The 26402-nt window shown below is 39.8% G+C and overlaps 1 protein-coding gene across 1 annotated transcript in view; it reads right to left on the reverse strand.

Annotated features, from left to right (window-relative positions):
- Positions 1 to 26402, reverse strand: part of CSMD1 (CUB and Sushi multiple domains 1) — a gene marked incomplete at its 3' end in the record, with an annotated part of 609346 nt that overhangs the window by 244090 nt on the left and 338854 nt on the right. The window contains exon 19 of the mRNA XM_079909493.1: positions 24917 to 25073. Within this exon, the coding sequence (XP_079765619.1) occupies positions 24917 to 25073 (157 nt within the window). The remainder of the gene's footprint in view (positions 1 to 24916; positions 25074 to 26402) is intronic.

The raw sequence follows: 26402 nt of genomic DNA on the forward strand, positions 1-26402 counted from the left end.
GTTTAATCGGAGAAGTGAGAAAATGCAGAAAGAAAGGAAAGCATTCAAACAGGACAAAATAATAACAGTTTAGTCATTAAGCAAATTCAAGGACCTTTAGTTCCTCCTCAAGGGCTATAGATAATATTCAGAGTCATATCCTTTGAGCTGTTATGTAGATACTGAAACCCCTACCAGGTGGAAGAAGTTAACTACATCATGACCAGACTGCAGCCATGACACAAGCTGCCACAATTCTGAGAACTGGCCTCAAAGAAATGTTAACAAACTGACCCTGGAACTGAAAACTAACTACTTAAAACAGTCAAGATGACGCTGATCATGACCAATTTCAAGATGGCAGTCGGAGCTGACTGTGCTGTTTCTGCACATAGCTCCCTCCCTCCACCTATAAAAGCTCTTGCCCGCTGGTTGTCACGGGGCAGTCAGCCTTTGGATACAAGTCCACCTTCTCCCCCAGTTACCAGCCTCTGGAATAAAGCAAACTTTCCTTTCCACCAATCTTGCCTCTCGAGGATTAGCCTTCAAGTGGCGAGCAGCTAGACCCCACTTTGAGTAACACAAGGAGATTCTAAAGAGTTCCAAACTGTCATCAGGTAATCCATATGTCCAGCCAGCCTTCTGGATTCTCCAGTGAGCTTCATGTATGCCTTTCCTGTGTCCACATCCCCTCTTTGTCACACCTGGGACCTTCCAGCAGGGCCACCCCTCACTGCCACCTGGTGCTCATCAGGGTCTTTACTGCCTGTGCTCACTCGAGCCCCCGCCCCCAGGCCCACTTCCTCTAAAACTCCCAGATCTCAAGCTTCTCGGGAAGTTAACAAGTCCTTTCTGCTCATGGGAGCCGGGCTCTCTGTCCCACCTGCCGTGGTCCCAAGGTCCAGGGTGAGAGACTCCTAAGTCCCTCCGTGTACAGCAGAAACCCCAGAATAAATCATGGTAATGACTTCATCAAGCTAAGCTCTGAGACTCAAAGAAACAGATGATAGAAATGAAGATTTAGCCTCTGCGTTACTGAGAACCGTACATTGCTTTTGCATGAGGCAATAATTTAAGGCCATCTGTGAAGACAGCTCTACACTAACAAATCTCTCTCCTCATATCATGATGCAAATTTTGACCATTTAAAAAAGTAGAGCTGGAAACTTGAGGGACCACATGGGATCACATCTATTTCCACCTAACTTTGACATTTTCCTTTTCACAAAAATAAATAAATAAAATTTTAAAAAATGAACGTGTGATTTTGCTAAGTCTGCCTGTCAAATTTGCATTCTGAGTGCTTTCCATTGAGGAAGATATACCTTTAAATTCACACTATCATCTACCCTCATAATATCTACATAATCAAGATTGAGTTCTTCAGGTTTGTATATGGGAGGGAAATGAGTACACATTTGGTAATTTACATACAGTTGCCAAGAAAAGTTTCCCTCTTTACAGTTTCCTTCTATAAAATGTCAGTCTTTACCTATTGTGCCTTTACAAGAACTCTCTGTTTATCTATTTAAGAAATGCAAATAGTTGTAATTCAAGATGCCCAGAAGGAGGGATTTCCCTGGTGGCGCAGTGGTTAAGAATCCGCCTGCCAATGCAGCGGACACGGGTTCGATCTCTGGTCTGGGAAGATCCCACATGCCGCAGACCAGCTAAGCCCGTGAGCCACAACTACTGAGCCTGCACTCTAGAGCCTGCGAGCCACAATTACTGAGCCCACATGCCACAACTACTGAAGCCCATGTGCCTAGAGCACGTGCTCCACAACAAGAGATGCCACCGCAATGAGAAGCCCTCACACCGCTATGAAGAGCAGGCCCTGCTCGCCGCAACTAGAGAAAGCCAGCGCACAGCAACGAAGACCCAATGCAGCCAAAAATAAATAAAATTAATTTTAAAATAATTTTTAAATATATTTTTAAAAAAAAGATGCCCAGAAGGAAAGTGCGTAACAGTATGTCAATTTCAGCACGAAACAAGGATATTTTAAATTACCACGAAGGGGATCGGAATTAAGGGGAAGGGCCCCAGTCACATAGGGTTTCAGGGCTCATGCAAATATCTGACAAGGCTAGTCTGACGCATAGTCCCAGCACCACCGGGAAAGGAAGCGAGCTTCTGAACTTGCTTAGGACAACCACCCTTGCTCACGTGCTGCAGACTGCAGGTTATTTAGCCCTAGCTTTTCTTTGTACAGAACGGAAAGAGGAAGCAAGTCTTTGTTGTTACTGCTTTACTTGGTTTGGGGCTTGGAAGAGACAGCATCAGAGCAGTGCTTTTGAAAGCACCACTGCCCATGGTGACAAGGACCGGAAGCCACTGCTGGCTGGAGCAGAATGACAAGCTGGAGTGATGGCTGGAGTAGGGCTCCACTAACAATGGTAATAATAACCAATGTTTCAAACTGTTTCACCATTTGGAAGTCAAATTAGGTATCTGAGTATCAAGTGTCAGTGGTGCATAAAATTGGACATATGCAGGAGACAAAATCCATGTCTCAAAATTATGAACAGAAAGAGTCAAACATCTATCCCTTTTGTTTGTACCCCTGTGACAGAAACCTGGGTGAAGTAAAACCTACATGAGAGGTGCCAAGCTCAAGTGCTAATGGGGCCATGCAGGTCTTACCAACGCAGAGCAAGGCCGTGCAGGACAGCAGCCCAGGAGACAGTGACGACCTGCTGTCCTGCTGAAATTCACACTCCCTCTGACCCAAGCTTCTGATTTTTCTAGGAGCACCTGAAACCTGGATTTTTTAAGTTTATAAAATGCTTGTTGAATAAATACCTATTTTGGAAATGGAGATGTTTAAAATCCAGGATTAGATTGTGAAAGCTAGACGTAAATAACTTTAAAAGATATTGATAATTTCTCAGTTTTTGGTGAAAGCTGAGACTCACTTCTGAAAAGTCGGCAATATTCCATCTAATTTTTTAAGACTAAACTTTGAAACACACAGAACTTCTGAGGATGATTAAGGGGTGGACAAAGAAATGGTCCAGCTGACTTGCCAGAGACCTTTTATTCTGACAGTGAATTATTTCCTGGTTACACAGAAGAGTTTGTTATGAAAGACTGTCCTCCCTGGAGATTGATGCCTATAAAAGATAAAGTAATGACATTGACTTTCCTGGCGATTTACGTGCTGTCTCATTAGCCATCCACTTCACAGATAAACACTCATGCTTAAAGGTTATCCAGACTTTCCCTCTAAGTTCAGAGAGCATGGCTTTTAAAGTTTTCCAACAAACAAGTTATCAAAGTTCTAAAACCCCCAAATCTTATATTAAAATTAGCTTGAAGAACCGTTTTCCTCTGCCCCAAAACCTGCATTAAAACCTTTTTGGAGGAAGGAAGGAAGAAACATTGAAAAACGAACAAGTAAACACAGATGTACCAATAAAAATGACTGCTAAACTTTGTGTTGAATTATTATAAAAATATCTGTTTTATTGCTTTTTCTATCACTCAGTCTTGAAAGATTTTGTTTTCTAAACCAGACCTCATCATGCAGAGTTGAGCCAAGCTATTTTTTTTTTTAACATCTTTACTGGAGTATAATTGCTTTACAATGGTGTGTTAGTTTCTGCTTTACAGTAAAATGAATCAGCTATACATATACATATATCCCCCCATATCTCCTCTTTCTTGCATCTCCCTCCCACCCTCCCTAACCCACCCCTCTAGGTGGTCATAAAGCACTGAGCTGATCTCCCTGAGCTATGAGCCAAGCTATTTTTGAAAGGGCAGTTACTCTTCCCACTACCAGCTGTCCTGTTTTTCTTATGATTCCATTTATTGTTTTTTCAAAAGATCAGTTAAGTCCTTGACAATATCGTGAAATATGTTATTTTGTAAAAAGTCCTACACTTGATTCCTAAGTGCCTGAAGCTTCTAGACCTACCTAAAGTCATTATATGCAATATATTCCTGTTCTTTTTTTTTTTTTTTTTCTTTTTTTGCAGTATGTGGGCCTCTCACTGTTGTGGCCTCTCCCGTTGTGGAGCACAGGCTCTGGACGCACAGGCTCAGTGGCCGTGGCTCACGGGCCCAGCCGCTCTGCGGCATGTGGGATCTTCCCGGACTGGGGCACGAACCCGTGTCCCCTGCATCGGCAGGCGGACTCTCAACAACTGCGCCACCAGGGAAGCCCAATATATTCCTCTTCTTGTCAGAAACTTGAAAAGTGTGTATTATCTTTATTTATTATTTTGATATTCCCAAGTTTAGTTTTCCAACTCAGTGAAGGGAGCTTTGTTTGTTCAAAACTTCTGACAGGGTTTAATAATTCATGCACAGTTACAGGCAGTATCATAGACATTTATTCCTAGAGGAAGCATTCAATCAACATCTTGAAAGGATTAGAGCAGGAGCTCTAGAAACCCCAAATTTGTTTCTTGTTGCTTGTGCAGTGAACCAGTTTGATGCTTGGACTCAGTCTGTCCACACGCAGTAGATACACAGCCCCTCTGCAGCCTCTCTCTTCACAAACTGAATGACAGTCATTTCAATTGAGCTCTGCTTGCTATGTGGTTAGGGTGTAATATTATCATTGTCTCTTAAAAATTTCAACGCTGCTTTTAAACATTGGTGAAATAAGTTGAATTGATGTATAACAGCAGAGTTCTTCAATGACAATATAAAGTTTTGTGCTGTTGATTTTGTGTCCCTTTCAGGAAAAATATTTTTCTGTAGTTATTAAAAAATCTCAAAAATTATTTTCTTAGATTTATATTTAGATCTACAAAGATAGTCCTCCAAATAAGAGATACTTCCACTTTAACTTGAATCTAAAAGACTTTAAATTAAAAAAAATATTTTTTTAATTTATTTATTTTATTTATTTATTTTTGACTGCATTGGGTCTTCGTTGCTGAGTGCAGGCTTTACTCTAGTTGTAGCAAGCGGGGGCTACTCTTTGTTGTGGTGCGCAGGCTTCTCATTGCAGTGGCTTCTCTTGTTGCAGAGCACGGCTCTAGGTGGGTGGGCTTCGGTAGTTGTGGCATGTGGGCTTCAGTAGCTGTGGCTCATGGGCTCTAGAGCACAGACTCAGTAGTTGTGGCACATGGGCTTAGTTGCTCTGCAGCATGTGGGATCTTCCCGGACCAGGGATTGAAACCATTTCCCCTGCGTTGGCAGGCGGATTCTTAACCACAGCGCTATCAGGGAAGTCCCTGAATCTAAAAGACTTTAAAATGATCACTCTTAAGCCTGCTATAGAATAATGGTTTAAAAATATAGAGAAGTTATCCTTTTTTATCTTGAAGCCAGTAGCCTGCCACAAATCAGTGTATAAATACCTATTTTCTGTATTTTCTTTAAGCCATAGAAACGTTAAGAAGATTAAATCAAGTTATTTGTTTCAAAACGTTACCTATTAAGAATTGCAATTGTTGCTTGAAACGATTTAGTAATTCTAGTTCTTTCTGTTTTCCACTGATTTCTTCGTAGTCACATAAGCAGCAAAGATGCTCTGAACAAAATGTTCTAGTCAAAACAAGCTCCCAACATCAGGCAGATGAAAATTATTACTCCATCTCTTTTGCGGTAATTACCCAGTCTTAATGTTTTTAAGGATTAAATCCTATATCTCTTTAAAGTCTAACAAAATATTAGTTTTATAAGAGACTTCCACTTAACTCTCAAGTGTCTGGACTAGTTCTTATCTTCAAAATCAAGCACTTATGTTTGAAAAGAAGCTGCTGTAGATTTAATCCACTTCATACACCCAAGATGAACCGTGAGGGTCGCAGTCATGTGAACTCTTCGTCCTCCATCCGAGGGACTCTTGAGAAATTACCTTCATGCTCAGGTGAGCTTTGAGTACACGACTGACAAAGAATCCTTATCATTTAAGAATCTCTGATATCTTCTCCTATGAACCACTGATAAAGCCTTGCATGCTTATAGAAACATTATCTCATAACTTTACCTAAGACCTAATTCAACTTGAATAATGTACTTCTTTGTAAAAAAATTAAAAGTTAGTAATCTAAGAAAGGTTGCCATATGCAAAAACAGCAACAGCAGCTCATTTTCATTCAGTAAAAGAAGAACTGTTAAAAATTCCTTTTTATTAACTTCCTTTATTTGCAGTTACCTAGAAAAAATTGTATTCGGGAGGAGAGCACTGCTAAAACTAATTTTTGTGGTTCACGTGAGAAGTTCATTAACAGGGAATTTCATGAAGTATTTGATTAATTCATGTTTTTAAATGCAACTCTCATTATTTAAGAATGAAATTCTGGGTGAAGTATTTGTGTGTGTGTGTGTGTGATTTTTAAATTATTATCTATTAAATTATATATCTGTGCTGTTTGTTTAGCCATGTCTGTTATTGATTTCAAATTGGGTTTTTTTGTTCAGCTTTTTTTTTTCATTTAACCCATTTCTTTTCCCCACGTGCTAAGTTTTATTACTGCTGCTATTATTTTGTGATTATGTCAGCCACCCCTGTGGAAAGACACTCTGAATTTTACCCAAATAGCATTAATCATAAGGATGGTGGTAATTTTTAAACGGAAAAGCTTAAAAGAGCTCAGAACTTCTGAGCTTCAGAGTGAAAAACAAAACTAGACAAAACAAAACCCTGTAAAAGTCCAGAATGAGAATCATATAACCAAAGAAATTATCTATTTTTTCTGGAACCATGTTGGTTTTTATCACACATGTCACTAAGATATCATAAAGCAAGGTAATCACAGCGAGGAATTCCAGGAGTCCATCTTGAAATGTTGTGTAATTCTGAATATATTATATAATTCCAAAACAAATCTTTAATGTTGACTATACTCTGAGTTTGAGTAGAGCTACCCAGTGGTTCCAATTGTTAACACCAGTTCTGAGAAGGCTTCCTGGAAGAATTCGTAGTATTCACCTTCTCACAGATCTTTAACACTATACACACCTATTGGTCCGTGTAGAGGACATTTAAAGCTGATGGTTCAGGGAACTTGGGGCAAGATCAGGATGAGGCATCTGCACGAAAATGGATGGATGAAGGCATTTTACTCTGAATCAGTTTTTAAACACATCCAAAGGGTGAATATTATTCTAACACACACTATGGTAAGAACATATAATCAGAGCATTGTCCAAATTTCCAGACACATTTAGTATCACTTCTGGGGCTTTATTAGATGTTGTGAGAAGTACTGAATGAAACATGGCCCCTTATCTTCCATAGTCTAGTTAATTACACAGATAGGAAAATAAGTATTTTAAAAAGAATAGATGTTACAGTAGAGGTTCCTGTGAAGGTTGAGAGGGGCACCAAAGGAAGCAGGAGTGTTGGGATAAGACCTGAGCTGGTCCAGAAGCCTAGTCGGTGTCGGGAGTGATAAAACTAGAGGGAGAAACTCCAGGTAAAGTCTTCACAGATGCATGGGAGTTCGGAAGAATGTGGTGTATCTTGGAGTGCAGAACAATTTCTGGGAGCATCTGTATTTGCTGAAGCTTCGTTTTAAGCATGTGGAGGTGGAGTGGGAATAGGACTGAAGAGAAGACAGAGTGGATATGGGCGAGAAGGGAAAGGGCTGGATTGGAGCCCAGGGAGTTGAGACCGAGTCAGTATGTAACAGGGTCGTGGAGAAGCCAGGGCAGCTGCACAGAAAGTCACGCAAATGTATCTGCACTTCAGAGAGATAATCAGTAGTCCTACAGAGTATGGATTGGAGTGAGAAAAAAAGGCAGGAAAACAAAAAGATATTTAGTGCTGAAAGGTAGGTTGTAGCAGGGGATACATGGTAGTGGATGAGGTAAGATTATGTGTGTGTGTGAAGCTTGCAAACACTTTATCAGGTGGAGGGAGCTTGAGAGGTGACTGGAGGCTGCAGAGAGATGGTCTGTGAAGAGAGAAGACAAGAGAGGGAACGAGCTGGTACGAGAGAGGTAGGGCTTGCATGTCAGGCAGAAAACAGAAGAATCAACATCATCAACTTGTAACATTGGTGTCGTCTCATTACAGATCCAGTGAATTTATCCAGGAAAACAAGAAAATCCTTCATCAACAACTTCTTCCATGAAATAATTAAAAACAAACAAGATTTGCAAAATTTTGAGACAAGAACAAGAAGGTACCAGGCCTTAGAGAGCTTACTGTCCAACACAGGAATCAGATATAATAACAAATAACAACAGATTGTGATGAGTATCCAAGCAATAGAAATACATAAAATATGAGTCAACATGGACATAATCCTAACAAATGCATATTTCTGTTCTCTGTTGTCCTGGGCCCCTATTCTTTATTAGTTTTTCTACTTTTTCTTAATTATTTCTGTTCTGTTGTGTTCACTTCTTTTTATATTGGAGGTTAATAATAGTAGGACATGCACAGAATATTTTTTAACAGGAACATCTGTAAAGTTTTATAAGGATGGCTCCTTTCACCAAACAGAATGAGCCTCAAGTTATCTGATAAATACTAATGTTTGTCTGGCACAACTACTGAATCTGTTCAGATGATCCATGTCCTTTACACATTTTAGTTTTAAGCAAAAATGTTTTCATGTTGACATAAATACCGCTACTCTGATTGTAAATGTAAGCTATTAATACTCTTCTCCTAAAACGTATTTTTAATCATGATTCCTACCTGATGATGAAGGTAGTAAATTATAAACAGTAGCTTAGTCTAGTAATATTACTTTTTTACGGATAAAATGTGTTGGAGAGTGTAATTTCTCAATATAATTTTTAACCCACTACGTTAATAGGCATAAAGTGAAAAAAATGAGATAATTTCACTAATATAGTTAGGAACATAAATCTGGAGCATCTTGTCTTCTGACCTACAACCTTAATTCATTAATTAAATCACCTAGTTGACATGCATATATAAAGTGCCTACTGTGTGTCATGCATTCTACTAGGTGCTGAAGATAAAAAATTAATTAACCTCAGTCCTGCCCCACCAGGAGCTCACAATCTGTACAGGAAGAAAAACAACAGTTAATATCATACATCTTAAAGGGACACCCAGTCATTAATTGAACACACGCTTGTTAAGCACTTACTATGTGGTAAGTCTCACACGACACTGCACTGTGGTTGCATGTGCAGGCAGAGCCTGGCCCTCAAGGCTCAGAGCTCCATCGGCAGCGATACTCTCACACCAACAAGTGCTTAAGGAGAACGGAATGGACAAACATCGACGTTTCGGGTGCGGAACTGCTCACAGAGCTGGAGACTCCCGTGCTTCCTGAGGTTTCTGTGAAAGCAGGATGCCAGTACAGGGCAGCCCATTCACAGGCAGCCACCCACATAACATATGGCTGCTTCTAAATGAGCCACCTGTACTCTCCAAGGGACACCAGGTGACCACAAACAACATGTCCCACTCAAAGGTGGACACTTCTTTCAGTTTTACTGACAAAAACAGATAGACATGCATACAGACAACCATTTACATAAAGGGACACCCTGAAGTACAATGAAATGAGTTCGGCCAACTGTACGTCACATTTAATTACAAAGAATGTAATTCAATTATTGTCGGAACATATTGCAAGACAGAGTGGTAGTTTTTCATTTTTCTTTTTTGCAGCAGAATTTAAAAAGTAACTTCTCTTTAAAGGTCTGTGTTCTTTGTTTGTTTTTGTACAGGGATAATATGTCTAAAAAATAAAACTCAACATGTTTTTACTCTAAACTTTGAAAATCACAAATTGCTTAAAGTACCTTAACTATTTTAAGCATTTGATTAACTATTGTTGATTCTTTAAATTTTAGTTTATAGTCCTGAAGGATCTTCAGGGCCAAATGCAAAGTTAAGAAGAACTGAAATCCTTTACAATATATAATTATATAATTTGATGTAACCTGATAGCAAAACAGGGTAGAAATTAAAACCAGATTGAATATAGGTTTTGATAGCTTATGAAATTAAATATCAATATAAGTAGAGCCAATAACTAGAACAAGGTGGGAAATGAGAAACTTCTACGTGTATCTATCATAAGTACCATAATTGAAATATATTGTAATATATTTGCATATTTTTAACAATAAGACACTTTCAATGATGATTTTTAAAAGAAACTTGAGCATTCCTGTCAAATTGATTTATAATATTATTTTACCCATAGAAAAACTTTCAGATTTTTTTCCATATCGCTTAAGAAAAACTAAATCCATTAAATGAAATGATGGGAAAATTGGAGGAGGACAATTAGGAACACATCAATAAGTTATTTTTAAAACAGTCATTTACTAGTAGTATAACATATAATTTTAATGTCCAGTGTCTCAAACTCTATGATGTCTATGTTTGCATTTATTTGTTTTTATATGGCAATATCCAGATCGACATCATACTTTTTTTTACTTTAATAGAGAAATACAAGCTGATGCTCATTTACTATTTTCGCCCGTGGATCTCAGCGTCTACTATTTGCTTAGGAACCAAATGAACGGACTGGGCCCTGACTTCAGATGTGTGTCTCCATGAAGATGGACATGAACCTGAAGGGGAGGGAAGCAGCACGTACAGAACACCTGCTCTGCACCACTCAGTATGTCAGGCACTTTCATCTACGCTCTCTCTCTTAATCCTGGAAATAATCTTAGAAAATCACAAGATCCTAAGCAAGACAGACTGGAGAGTTTGTCACAACCGAAATAAATGGTGGCAGCACAGAGAAAGTCAAGCACACACGTCAAGCAGTTGAATAAGCACAGAATCAAGATGACGATTCCCGCTACAGAGGGTGTTCCCTCTGCAGCTTTTGAAGCGGTCCCTCCCTCTCCCGCTACTCGGTCTCCGTTCCAGGAGGAACTCCCCCCAGCACCGGATGTGCCCACCCCGGGGTCCTCCAGCCGTTCTCACTGAGACAGGAATGGGGGAACTAAGACACATCCTGACAAACTACAGAAGACGAGGTACCCAGTCTCTTCTCATCCGCTAAGGAAGGGTCACTTGATTTAGCCGAAAAAGGAATGAAAATCATTTTGAAAAGTCCCATGGGCGGCTTCATGATTCTTCACTCATAAAATAACTGTTACATTTTATTTTCCGCAGAAAATTTTCCACATTGGATCAAGAAACATGTCAAGTTTACCCACACCAAATGAACCTCACACTAATCCCCAAGAGATTATACTGGAGGCAACATTTGACAAGAGTCCTGATTCCCCAAGGACTGTTCTTTCCTCTCTTTAGTTTGTGTTTCTACTCATGGCACAAAAAAAAAGTCTGGGAGGAAGGCAAAGTCACCCCTACTGGCTGATGTCTAAAGACCCCAAGGGGAAGAAGGTGAGTGAGTGATGAATGAAAGGATCCCCACTGGAGAGAGGCTGAGAACATCGTAATCAGATGGCCAGTGGCCCGGGACGTGAGGACCAGTTGGAGAGGATGGAGGATCAGGGGAAATACTTGCAAAATACCGTCCTAGACTCAGTCCATCCTCGGATTCACGTCCCTTAGCCTGTCCTTTTCAGTTTCCAAGTGCTCACTATACAGAGTGACGCTTCTTTCTTTCTGCCCCCATATTGTGGAGATTTTTATAAGAAAAAGTAAAAGATTTACAAAAACACTTTGAGCCCTTCATAAGTACACTCTATAAATATAAAGGATTACCAATAGTACTTGGATTTATTGCTGCTGGTATTACTGACACGTTGTTACTTTTATTATTCTACAACAAATGCAATGTAATTGTCAAACCACATGCTAGAATGTTCCACCTCAAACAACGTGTTGAGGGCATCAATTCCTAATACGTGACAGCCACAACAAGACAACTGCTGGCCCATCACAGCAGAAGGAGGTAAGAATGCTGTTCCTCGTTTTCTACAGGTCATTCTTTCAAGGACTGTCTGTGTGCGTGACTGCCGTCCATCAGCCTAACTGTGACTTGTCATTGCCAGCCCGTGTGCTCACCCAGCTCTCTCCTGGGACACTAGTAACATGAGCTACCTAACTTAGCTCCGGGCAGCCCCAAGCCCGGCTGAGACAGAACGGGCTCCTTGGGACTTCGCCACAGGGGCTGTGGAGCTTCACCTGCGCTAAGCATCACAGAGAGTTCAGGAGCAAAGCCCAGATGCATAAGAAAGCCAAGTGTGCAGCCAGATGATTCTGTGAGCCCACAAAGCCCATGGATGCACTGTCTTCCCAATCGGCATCACTTTCTTACCTCCTCACTCTTCTCAAAGATGCTCACGCTCCCCACTCCTGGAGATAATCTCTGACTCCATCTTTCCACTGCTCCCAAACCACTCACCCATGTCTTGCAAAAAACCTCCCTCCTGACCCTCACCTGCTGGTGCCCATCTTCCTCACCTCCTGCTGAGGGTCTGCCTGGCCTTCTAAGAAACTTCCTGGCGGGATCGCCTACAAGACCCAGGAAATACCCATCAATACCCATCTTGTCACACCCATGACAAGATCATTCTTGTCATGTCCTGTCACCCACCACTGCCTCAGCATGCAGGCTGACTGCCCAACTGTGCCCAAGTACTGCTCATCCTCCAAACCATGCTCATCCTCGAGGGTCAAGTTCAGAGCATTCCTGCTGGGGCTTCTAGCTATTCCTCCTGAGTTCTCTTCTTCCTCCCTGGATTTGCTGTGAATCCTACCACTAAACTTCTGGTCTTCGATGTTTTCTTGTGCATATAGTTTACTTTTCCATCTAAAACCTCACCTCCTTGAAGACAGGGATAGAATAGTGAATTCTGCTTACTGTATCACCTAAGTAAGCACACAAGTTAAAATAGAAACAGTGAATATATTTATTTACTATGATCCATTGATGCTTATTTTAATTCTAATTTGTTAGTAAGTGCCTTTGATTCAAATAAACCATTAGGCTTCTAATGATTTCCAAGTGTTATGAAAATACAAAATTCACTGCTTGTCCACATATAAAAAAATAGGTGAACTGGCTTTCAAAATCATGAATATAAATGCATGCCTTTCGAATTTTAATACTTTTCTGATTTTTACAAAATTTGGGAGGATTTAAAAATAGCTTTCAATAAAAAATATGCAGTTAGGAAAATTTCAGAATGCATTCAGCATTACTGAACAAACTTAGAATGGAGGGTAGACAGACACATTTCTCCATAAACGTTTTTTCCAAAGAGGGAATCCCATCAGTTCTCATTATACATCGTTACCCTCTCTTAGGAAATGCTAGAATTTCCAGCTAAGTCCCGAACTGTTTTTATTACCGATCGCAACAGCAGTGAAACCTCCCTCATCTGTTCAAACTCAACCCTCAGAGCCATCCTCATGCCTTTCTTCATCTCATTTACAATCCACTTCATCATTGAGTCCTGGAAACTGAGGGTTTTAAAAAACATCTGTCATTTATATTTTTACCTTTACCACCTTGTTCTTACAGTCATTACATCAGAATTAGATCACACAATGTCCAATAAGTAAATTCTAACTTCACTTGCATCTACAATCAGTGCTATATATTGTAGCAAGATTAAAACCCTAACACCAAATATCAAGTGATGTCAAAGTGCCATTATCCATAAATAAAGTCTGCCTCTCTCCTACTATGAAATCCCCCCTTCCCCATTACCCCGGCTCATTAAACAGTAGCCACCGGGTCCAGGAATGTTGGCGTGGCTCTCTGGTCCTCTTACACTTCATGCCAGAGCCTTCAGTTACCCAATTGTTAAGGGCATTAAAGGGTAAACATTCTTAAGATAATCACAAGAAAACTTTCACACCACTTCCAACAGTTAAAATATCCTTCAATTTTTTTCATAGAATTTCAGAACTGAGTGTCCAAAAACAACTAGTTATTTACAAAAGACAAATATGGTCTGTGGTATGACAAATCCAACAGCTGGCTGGTGACAGAGTCGGGACTCGTGCTCCTGGTCTCCAGAGACTCAGGAAAGTGTATGTTTCACCTCACATCTCACCATCAGGTTAAAATACTTGACAGTGCATGCACATTCCTGGAGTTTGTTACTGAATGGTGTTAAGTGTATGACTCTCAAGTCTTCGCAAATGTGAAGCTGAATATTCCAGATGTCTTTTTCATGTCCCCCAGGCTAACTGCCTAGTGTTGGAATTTGACACACATAATTCTTTCATAACAGTATTTTTTGGAATGTTTACTTAGTAAAAAACAAAATAACCTCTCATTTGATGATGCTGTGGAAATCTGAATAGCACTCAAATGTCCTTATGTCAAAATTCATGAAGTTGAGAAAACAATAATTTTGAATCTGAATAGATTTCACGCGTCTTTTCCTTTTAAAGAGTCATTAAGGATGCTATAATGCATGCAAGAAAAATCAAAATCAGACATAAAGTGACCCATGATCCGTTACCCAGCACTTCCCTTCTGACAAGACATTGAAGTCTCTCTGAGATTCCTATCTTCCAATGAATGACTCTTTGCAAAAACAATGTATCTATGACTTTGACTAATACAATAATTATTGCTTTTTATTTCCCCTAAAGAAGAAGGGAAAAAATTCTGTCATCACTCTTCCCATAAAATGTTAAGATTTTATAGTATTTGGTGATATCATCTGTCAGCCTTCATCTTATTTCACACTCAAGTCATATGCTTTTAGTTTAATCCCTGTAATAAATCATTTATGTCACTCTTCTCTGAGTCCTTTTGTCTTTCTCAAAGAATTGGTGACCAACAATATATTTAACTCTGAAAGAGGAAAATAGATAGCAGTGTGTATCAACTGTTAAATTGTCACAAAATATAAAGAATTATGAATTACAAAATTTTTTAAAAAGCCCACAAAACTAAACTTCATAGAAAATGATGAAAAGCTATGTAGAAGCGGTTCCTAGACCCACTGGCATGCAGGGGCTTTCACAGGGCTCGGAGGACCATGACGTGGGTCACCAGGGTGACCTGTGATACCAATTAGGCAACTCTCACATTGACACAGAAGCAAAGCATCTCATGGTTTCACTGGAATTTTTTAAAAACACTGTAAACACTTATATTTTAGTCTTTGTGACGTTATACATGCTAAGAAGGGAGCAAGATGATAAAACACCCAGTTAGAAGGCAAGCAACCCAGCCTGTATGCCCATCTCTACCTCGAATTTGCTTTTGACACCGAGTAAGTCGATTAAGCATCACCTGTGTCACTTTCCTTTATTAAAATATTCATAATAATATTTTGCCTTTTCCTCCCTGTGAAAAATGGATGCAGATTCATGTCCTGTGTTTACGGCAGCCTCCCCATGGGGTAGCCACAGGTAGGAGGGGTTTCAGTCTCCAGGTAAAGCAATGACTCAACCCTAAGCCTCACTTCTTAAAAATGCTACCAAGTTTGGCCTCAAGTATTTTGTTAATGATGTTTTACAAGAATTAAACATTTATTTGGATGTTTATCTAAAAATGTATCCATAAAAATAAAACTTTCTAAGGCAAACCATGAATTGTATGCTTGGATTGGGAACTGGGCACTGGTTTTTTATTCGCCATTCCCTGAGATGCTTTCCTCTTTCTAAAATGTCCACCTTGTTTTACAGTAAATACAGAGTTCTTTGTAGGGACTAACAGACTGCCTCTCTCTCTACTGGACTGCCTTTTCCACTGTGATATTTCCACTGAAAGCCATTCTATTTTGAAAAGTGTACTATATACAACATGATTCTATAGGCTTTCTTTTCTTGTAAAAGCAGAGTAAAAATGCAATTTTCAGAATTCTTACAAGAAGGTGTAAGCTTATAAAAAATGTATGGAGATGGCTTGATATTTTGATAGGGGAGCTTTCCAATAATGCAATCACATAAGCATATGGTCATATGCCAGTCACATAACTGACTTTAAACCGTTTTCTCTCTTTATTATACCACCCTTTTCATAGCACAATAAATTCTGAGTATACAGTTTAATTTTCACTTAATATATACACCTTTTAAAAATATCAGTTTGGGGCTTCCCTGGTGGCGCAGTGGTTGAGAGTCCGCCTGCCAATGCAGGGGACACGGGTTCGTGCCCCGGTCCAGGAGGATCCCACATGCAGCGGAGCGGCTGGGCCCGTGAGCCATGGCCGCTGAGCCTGCGCATCCGGAGCCTGTGCTCTGCAACGGGAGAGGCCACAACAGGGAGAGGCCCGCGTACCGCAAAAAAAAAAAAAAAAAATTAAAAATTATCTTTTTTTTTCTTCACAGGTGACAGTTGCTATGTAGTACTTGATTCATGGGAGAAGTGTTCCAGTGATAACCCCCAAACTAGAATAAATCTAACCTAGGTATAATAAAGTTAGAAGTACACAACTCATTTTTTTCTGGGAATAGACTTATTCACAAAATAACTGCCTATTATTTTATAACACTTTTATAAAATTACCTACTAGTTAACTGTGGAAAAACAAATAATACTAATCACATTTTCCCAGCAGTTTTATCTGCTGAATTTACAAACAATTTCTTGCTCCATAAACCTTTATTTACAAATTACACATTAATACTCTAGTATCACACAAGCAGACACCAGAGCAGCAAGATATGTTTGTCACAATTTTCATCTTCATTGAAATGAAATAAAAATCTGTTGTGTGGACTCACGTGCAAGCCGGTTATTTTCTGGACCCTATTCCATACTTTCCCCTGACTTGTAGCACGACTTTAAATAAGTTTTAAAACTACTCATTGAACCAAACATTGTTTTGACATGACTTTCTAGAACATAAAGACTGAAAATGTGATAAATGCTATTCTTGGAATAACATGGTGGGTTTTATTAGATAAACAGCAATGCTTGCACATATTACAACCACGACTTTCTGAGAAATTAGTGTATGTCTTTGCTATTTATAAACCTGGATTCAAGAACTTGCTTTTATAACTGCCACCTAGCTTGTACAGAATTTCCAAAATCTAGTTGTCAAAAAAAAAAAAGCAGTTATGAAATGAACACATCATTGTGCACTTAAACCTCCTTCATAGTCGGGGAGGAAAAGGTATCAGGAGAATCTCTATCAGAAATAGGCAGATCTCACCACACACACAAAAAAGTAATTATGTGAGGCGACGGTGGCATTAAACAAACCTTACGGTAATCATTTCACAATTTATACGTGTAGCAGATCATCACGCTGTACACCTAAAACTTATTATGTGCCATTTATATTTCAGTAAAGCTGGGGGAAAAAAACCCAAAGAAATATGGCGACTCCTGATGTAACTGGGTGGTGATGGGCGGGAGGAGGGACACTCCCAAAATTACATCCACCCACTTAGGATGTCAACCAAGCCTGTAGATAACTAGCTCGTTATCAAGCCATGATTTCAAGGTCTTCCAATTTCAGCTTCTGACTTAACTCTATTCTTTACCGTCAGCAGCTCTGTTTCCCGTAATTGATGGCTCACCCTGCCCGTGTATACTTCATGCTTGCAATATTTGTGACTTGTTTTGAAGCACGAAGGTGACAGTGCTTAGTATTTCATTATTGGCCTTGAGGATATATTCATATCCAGAGTCGTTCACTCATTTATAATAGCGTGTTTAATGCTGGTGCCATTTTAATTCTATTAGCATGTTAATAAAATCGAGATGACAGCTGCATAACTGTGGCTCCGGGCACTTATATCGCTTCCCAGAATATGTTGTGGGTGGTCCCAAATCAGTCAGTGCCAAATCACCCACCTCCGCTCCTTATCAGCTGGAGAAAACAGTGTGAACGGGGGGCGGGGATCCCTGAAGCTGGAAATGAGGGGCCATCCTGGGAAATGGACACATTCTTTTCTCCCAGATTCCAGTTGTAGGGGACTTGGAGGTTTCTCTAGTCTAGGGTGCTTATCTTAGATAATTCAGGGTTGGGTGCAGGGTGACCATTTCAAGACACTGAAGAATGGAAATTAACCAGCCATGAGAGATTTGGCTGTGGGGAAAGCGAAGTCCTAGTTTTCCTGTCCCCAAACAGAACACCATCATCTGCAAATTATGCAGCCCAGGCGCTGGGCAGGTCTCTGGACTCCAGGCTGTGTGCTTTGCTGTTCGCAGAGCTGCCTAGTGCAGCTGCGGAGGGCGTGCCCCGAGGCCCTCACTTTCCAGGATAAGCACTTCCCCTCCTTTGTAAACAATAATACGCACAAAGGGGCCTTATGGACCAGTGGCGGCTCTGTCCTTCAGGTCTGCATGCTCACCTCCAGCCTCTTAGTTCTTTGAAACGTTCTTCCTCGTCTATCCCCTCAAGCTTCTTTTCCTTCAGCGTTTTAGAGATGTCCCTGACCGTGGGTTCCCCACTCTACAGTCTATATTATAAGAGTCTGAAACAGAAAAATGAGGCTTGCAACAGCCAGGGGCGTTAAGTCACCCCAGGAAAGCTAGCAGTCTGCCTCCTGAAGGATGACTTTGTAGGATCAGACACCTAGTTCTGTACCCAAAAGAGATTCATCTCATGGGGGACTCTAGTGACTTAAGCACAACGCCAGAATTCCAATTCCCTAATTGAAAACAATAAATGGATTCAGTCCATGTACTGGAATCCCTATGTCAACACACATAAGTCACTCTCTTCCTACTGGCAGATCCACACTGACACCCCAGTCACACTGAGAATACTGCCTGATAACCACAGAATCAGAGCAAGGACTTTAGTTAAATAAAGCCAGTGGACCTGAAGGGAGGGCAGCCTAATTAGTCCACCTCCACCACAGCACAGGTTTCCCAGGGGGATAAGACTCCAGCATCTACTTGCTTAGTCTTCTGCGCCAAATACATCTTGAGGGGTTACCAAAGAATTTCCATTTTTAAGGTCCGTCTATCTGTTCTTCTGTGACTACTGACTACCCCACACCACCCTCCCAAGGCATCCCTTCTTTTTCTTTTTGTTTTTAAAAGATATTTAGTATTTCAATCTGACCACTCCATTTATAAGTAAAAATAAGTCCATATTTCTGCTCTGTCCCATTATGTGTGTTATTGTAGAAGTCAGCAAGTAGCTTTTCTCCTTCACTCTCAGGTCACTCGTGGGTGGCAAGAGCACAGACAGAGCTGTTTGGGGCTGTTATCATCCTCTCCTTTCAATCTCACACTTGCATTAATTTCATTCCTCCAATATTATTAATGGCTCTGCCTTAATGTTGACCAATACCCCTGATCAGCTTTCAGTGGCTTCCATAATCAGGTTCCCGCAGCTCATTTGTCTTCCTTTTTCTCCTCATCATGCATCTTCCACTCTATTCAGACTTTCATATTCATTATCTCATGAGTTCCAAGATCATACTCTACTCTCCGCATGCATCTTTACTCAAATCTGCCTCCTTCCAGGCAAATCTAGGTCAACTCAATTATCATTTGTTAAGTGACTATGGAGGTGATACAAAAGTGAGCAAGTTAAGATTACTCCTCTTGAAAATCTCACCCCTTCTGTTAGTAAAAACAAAGGATTAGAGACAAAATGCATGGGGTAGGGAGCATGGGAGAGGCAGGTGATTCTGCTCCGGAAATCTGGAGCAGAGCAGCCTTTATACAGAAACTGGCATTTAACTGCAATCTTAAGGGATGAGTCAAAGGCATCTAGCAGGAAGGAAAGAAAATTCTGGAGGCCTCTAGGGTGATTCCAGCTTTCAATGATCTCTCATTGCTCTGGAAAATTATATTTGCCATCATCACAAATAAATAAATATAATATGTGTCATATATATTTCTAACTCTTGGGGTACTAGGATCACATACTATCATCGAGGAGCTATAGTTTCTTTGGAGAAAAAGAGCAAACTCATATAAAAATGAAATGTATTAGGGGTCAAATACATTAAGGGTCAGAATCAAAAGATTTTCATCTTTGCATCAACGTAGTGCATCAGGAGATGGATACATTACGGTCACACGTATCAGCTTGCGCCCTGAACCCCCTGCTGACCCATCCCATAGTTGAGAACATGAAGGTGCAGCCACATTTCCACGGACCAGTGTTTCACAAGTGCTGCACGTGACTATCCTAAGTCATTTATCTGTGGACGGGAACCGTGGCTTTTGCCTTCTCTGTTTCAATATAGTGCTAAGCATTCAGTACACAAATAATACACGGTACAGTCATTGATCGAGCAGCACACAGACACACCGAGATGGTGCAGAGAAGGTGAATACAGTTCTTTTACGACACTCCCAAACAGTAAGAATTTTTGTTCAGGTGTGACTGGTGTTTTGCTTGCTCCTCTCTACTTAAATCAGTAAGAGTGACAACCAGAAAGTCCTGTGGGAAACTGTTTCTGAAGAGTGACTGTTCTGGGAACATCCCTGTGGAACTCGAAAGGGGTCAGTATATTTTTTAAAGAATTCTGAATTCAACAGGGAATTTTTTTTTAAATTTCCAGAACTACTTTTCGGTAAAAATATTTGCTGAAATATTTAGAAGACATAGCAATCCACTGTCAATATGATTTTTCCTGGTATTTAAGAGCTTTACAATCACTGGGATAACAAAAAAAAAAAGAAAAGAAAGGCTTATGTTAAATAAGGTGAAACTCTTATTGGCCTGAGACAGCTCTGCAGAATCTTAGTGCTCCATGGAATACAGCTTGAATAACAATGATCCAATCTAAGCTTTTAATATTATAGATCAGACATCTGTGCGAGGTACAGAGGGGAATAAAAAATGAACACCCATTGTCCCTGATCTAAAAGAGCCTATGGGTTATGCTTCCACTTGACATAATTGTAGGCTCAGAAGACTACCAACTGTTATGAAAATGGACAAATCTGTAGTAAAAAGCAGTGTTTTCCAATAGAGGTAAACTTTTCCAGTTGTATGTTGCTCTAACCTACTACTCAGAAATCAGCAGTTCCTTAAAAAATGTTTACTAATATGTTTATTCCTACTTGTCCCAAAGATGCCTGGCTTTTCTTCCTTGCCAATGCCTTTACATATATAAATATCAGTCAATAAATATGGAACTCATCAAAGTGGGATCATCTAAAATATTTGAAAATAAGGTCATCAACAGTTCTGGCCCTTGTTTAGAAGACCTGGATTGGCTCCCAGCTATAACACCCCATAGGTAAAAGCCTCAGCAAACCACTTACAGATTTGGAGACTGAGTTTCTAACTTACAAAGAAGAGAAAAAGGAGCTATTTACCGAGACCCAGAATTGCCAAGATGGTAAAATTAGAAGGTATTGGGTAGTACGCTCTAAATATTAGAGGATATACAAAATGATTTGTACTCATTTGAAAAACTTCAAGATGTTTATTAAGCTATATATTTACTCTGTTGACTTTTTCTAATCCACTTGTGTGTAGATTAATTACGGATTTGAAACATTTAAATATGAATGTTTCCTTCAGTAATGCAATTAACCAGCAAGAGGCAATTACAAAAGTCTTCTGAAAATAGTTGAAAGTGCCTTCAAATAGGCTTAAGCTTTAATAATTGGCTGAAAACATTTTACAGCCATTCATTATTTCCAAACCATCTTTTAGAGATGAAGATTTGATTCAGGTATTCAACCACATCGTGGGAGCGTGGGATTTCTTAAACTTAATTACCGAGTGTTTAAACCTAAGAATTTAATGTGAAGTCAATAATATTTTGATTATAGCCATCAGCACCATCAGTGCTATATTACAAATATCTTTTTCCATCTGGCAGTGTGTTCCAGCTCCAGGACAATCCTGGAAACAAGACTTGCACCTGGGTAGCATCTGTGTTATTGCAGGTGGAGGAAAGAGGAAAAACAGGCAGAAAAGATAGTTACTCCCATCAAATTGATTATACTAAGAGCTACATAACTGGAAACCGTCACCAACATTTCTTTCTTCTTCTTTTAGAAAGTCTGTGCTGTTATGTTATAAAAATAAAATCCAAATAATTGGAAAGTGCCCATAAACACATCCACAGCTTCAAGGTTTCTCAAAGTTACTCAGAGAAATGCGAGGAGCAGTAAAGGTCCTCACAGTCTGGAGGGTGCCATGGAGAAACAGTGACAACCATCACATGCTGTCTAGTAGGGGCTGAGGATAGCGCATGGAAGCAACTCTTTTTAAAAAAAAAAAAATCTTTATTGGAGTATAATTGCTTTACAGTGTTGTGCTAGTTTCTGCTGTATAACAAAGTGAGTCAGCTCTATGTATACATATATCCCCATATCTCCTCCCTCTTGCGTCTCCCTCCCACCCTCCCTATCCCACCCCTCTAGGTGGTCACAAAGCACTGAGCTGATCTCCCTGTGCTATGTGGCTGCTTCCCACTAGCTATCTAGTTTACATTTGGTAGTATATATAAGTCCATGCCACTGTCTCACTTCACCCCAGCTTACCCTTCCCCCGCCCGTGTCCTCTAGTCCATTCTCTGTGTTTGTGTCTTTATTCCTGTCCTGCCCCTAGGTTCATCAGAACCTTTTTTTTTTAAATTTTTTTAGATTCCATTTATATGTGTTAGCATACGGTATTTGTTTTTCTCTTTCTGACTTACTTCACTCTGTATGACAGACTCTAGGCCCATCCACCTCACTACAAATAACTCAATTTTGTTTCTTTTTATGCCTGAGTAATTTTCCATTGTATATATGTGGAAGCAACTCTTCTTGACGAGGGAAGGTGGGCATGATACACAAAGGAAGCTACAACCTCTAATTTCAATCCCATCACACGTTTTTAGGGCATATGGACTTTCTTCATTGCCATTTGGAAAATAAAGGGGATGTAAGAATTCTGGAAACAGTCCTGTAACCCCCATCTCACTGATAAATAAATAAAGTGACTATAAATTCCAGCAGGCTTGAATTTGCACTGCCATGAGAGGAGAGGAATGAGTGCTCACAAATCAACAATTGCTCTCCTTGGAAATCGTCAGAGGGAAAACAGGACGCGGTAACTACGGCTGAAAAAGTCCTGCAATGTAACGTAGAAGTCTAACATGATACCTTTCCTAGGAAGTAGCTGTGAGCTTAGCAACCTCCACACTTGGGCGGCCCTGAGGATAAGGTCGTGAAGATGCACAGAGGAGAGAGGACAGCTCTCGGGCCAAGGTTTTAGCTCTTTGCTTACAAGCCATTGGAAGAAGCACTATTTGTCAGATAGGCCAAAGCAACAATGGAGGGGGACCCAGGTGTGCATCACAGGAAACTCAGAAAGGCGCCTAGAGCTTTCACATTGTCTTCCTTCTCATGTGCCCATGTTCCTCTAAGGCTGTAAGACCAGTATAAAAACTGGGAGGCGTGTGTTGACACATCCGAGTAATAAATTAAAAATTGATGAGCATTTGATGGAAAACCGCAGTAGAAGAAAAAGAGATCATGGCGGTTTACATTTTATCTGTAATCAAAGCAAACTGGTTTGACAAGAACTCTCTGAAACCTTTTTGAGGATGAAATTCTCTAAAGTAGAATCCTAGTAAACAAAAGTTGTAATTATAAATTTATTTGGTAATATAACTGCTAGTAATTTATTTGTACATGATATAATTAGGATGCTTTCAATTCGCGGAGTCTTTTAAATGGTTATATTCATGAAAGTGAAATGTGGGTTTTCTCATCCTGTCCATGGGACTATAATGCTATTTTTGTCAAAAGGATTATAATTCTTCAACTGTAATTTCACCTACCAAGGGGGATTTGAGGCAATTAATCCTCCTTTAAGGCACCTGGGTTAGCTTTATGTCTGGGATAGTTATTGTATTTTTCAGGCCTTCATTTGTTTATCTGTCAAATAAAGGAATCAGTCTTGATAATCACTAATAGACTTTCATGCTCAAAAATCCGAAATTTTTAATTTCTTATGTCATGGTATTTGGTATCACAAAGATTTTTAATCATCGGGTTGGTGAAGGATTGGACTGTCTTGTATATTTTAAGCATTTTAGCTAATTTATTACTTAATTTTAATTAATAACCTATACCAAATAACTATATTTTTACTTTATTTTTCTGGAACTAAAAATGTTGAAAATGACAGTTATCACACGTCCAACTTCTCTTTGTGAAAGAATAATTCCTTCTCCTCCTTTGTTTTACCCTCCTCTGTCTTCTTCACATTCATCTTTTTTTTTTAAAAAGGCATTTTCCATATTGATTTATATTAATTATATTAATGGAGGGGGCACTAAGAACACGGCTTAAAACTGTGAGCTACAGACCGAATCCTGGTTCCACTGACTCAGACAGCTGGTATCCTGGACACACACTCCAATTACTTGTGTTTAGTTTTCTCAGGAGGAAATGAGTTGTGATAAGAAAGCACTTACAACATAGGGTATATATACACACACACACACCTATATGTGTGCGTGTGTGTATCTATATGTATAAATTATTATATTTTACACACATGTAATCTATTTTACATAATGTATGGAATCTAATATGTGTATGTATAGATAGATAGATATAATAGAAAAGTATTGATGTGTTGCAGGCATTCAAAGACTATTACTATTAATTATATCATTCATTTTAAATATTTCATATATTGTCTATGAATTTTTGTCAATGTGCATTAAATCACACAATAATTTTAACCCTAATATCTCTTTAAGTCAAGCATTTTTTTTTTTGCGGTACGTGGGCCTCTCACTGCTGTGGCCTCTTCCGTTGCGGAGCACAGGCTCCAGACGCGCAGGCTCAGCGGCCATGGCTCACGGGCCCAGCTGCTCCGCGGCATGTGGGATCTTCCCGGAGCGGGGCATGAACCCACGTCCACTGCATCGGCTGGTGGACTCTCAACCACTGCGCCACCAGGGAAGCCCAACCCTAGTATCTCTTAAATGTCATAATATTTTCTTTTCAGGTACAGTCATGTTATGAAAATACTAATACTTCTAAATAAACACGTTTCAAACTCTTACTTCTGATAATGTGTTTAAATTTTCTGCCCGCTCAACAGTGCACAGAATTAAACAGCAATCCAAAACACAGGACGGGGGCCAGGAAAAAAAATCGATATTTAAAATGTATCATATCAGCAAAGTAACAGATGTATCCTGAGAAAATAAAAGTAAAATGAAACGATTAAGTCGTATGGCACTTACTAGTATAGGTGAGCTGAAAACCCTGGTCAGTGTCAGACCCATTGGAGTTGAACTCCAGCCACAGGTGGTTGGAGGTGCTGTTCAGGATGAGCCCCGTCAGCTCATTTTTAGTGAAGGCCCCCAGCGGACGTGATGAACTATCTCTTCCATCGTAGACCTGAGGAGAATTCAGAGCACGAATCCCCTTATCAATGAATTCTGTTTGTATGTTAGCAATTTTAACAAGAAATCCAAATTTTCAAAGATATGATTTTATACAGTAATTTAAAAAGTGACACAGTTTATAGAAAGCTGAGTGGATGGAAGACACTTGCAAACAATCTTTTTTCTTTAAGTTTTATCTTTACCGTTAACATTAAAGACAAAAGATTCCATTTGTGCCCAGATCATTTTATCTGCATCAAGCTGAACATTCTGTGTTTATTTAAAATGAAATCATCATGTATTTGCATTTCCAGGTTGCATGGTCCACCTTTGTAAGCCTGGCACTTACAAAGGTTGGAAGGATGTATCATAGTTCAGTGTGAATGTCTCCTCCTCCATCCAGATGTGTTACAAGTCGAGGTGCTGAAACCTTGTCACATTTTGTAGCCCCTGAGCCTGCAGTGACTTTAGTTTTGAATTTGTTGTAGCAAAGGAATCCTGTCATGTCCGATATCAGAGAGAGAGGTCATCTTGCTCTGAAGCATTTTGTGACTGACTCCATTTTCACAGGTGGTTGTACAGCCTGGGTGGATATCCCGAACATTTGGAAGACAAGTGGACCGGGCTTGGTTCGGAGCAAACATCACAGGTAAGGGACACGAAGTGATGACTTCCCAGGTGCACACTAGGAGTGCAGGGTTGCCAATCACATTCCCCCAGTGGAGAGTGCGTCAGACAGTTTTAAGGCGTGGGCATTGAGGGGGCGTCCCACAGTACACGTTCCTAATGCCAGAGCAAACTGCATTCACGTTCTAGGAGAATTTAGTTTTGAGCCACTCACACCCCCGCTAAGTGGTCAAGACTATAATGCTTCGTGGCAAAGGTTCATCCATTTGCCTCTTGAAACCATTGCAATGGTTCATGGCAAGGAACTGCTGGTATGGATAAGGGCTTTTTAGAAGAAAGAATGAAAATGTATCACATCACACTGGAGAACATCCAGTTCTTTTTGATAAAAGATATCTAAATAAAGTATATCAAAGCCCCTGGTAGCCTCCCCCATATCTGCCTATTTCTCTCACTTCTTTTCCTTCTCACACAGATTAATTCTTACTTTTCTTCTCCTGCTCTTCTCTAATGCATATGTAAACCATGATTGCTGCTTGACAGACTTACAAATTCATACTCCTAAATGGAGAAAACACATTTAGAAGGATTACTTTAATGGATCATTATTTGATTTCATTTTAATTAAATATGCATATGCTCGAGTAGGAAAATCAAATACCCTATAACTTCTCATGCAAGCTAGCAACAAACTAGTGCAGGAAAAATCATTGTT

This window comes from Stenella coeruleoalba, assembly GCF_951394435.1.
Source record: "Stenella coeruleoalba genome assembly, chromosome: 21".
In the NCBI taxonomy this organism is placed as follows: Eukaryota; Metazoa; Chordata; class Mammalia; order Artiodactyla; family Delphinidae; genus Stenella; species Stenella coeruleoalba.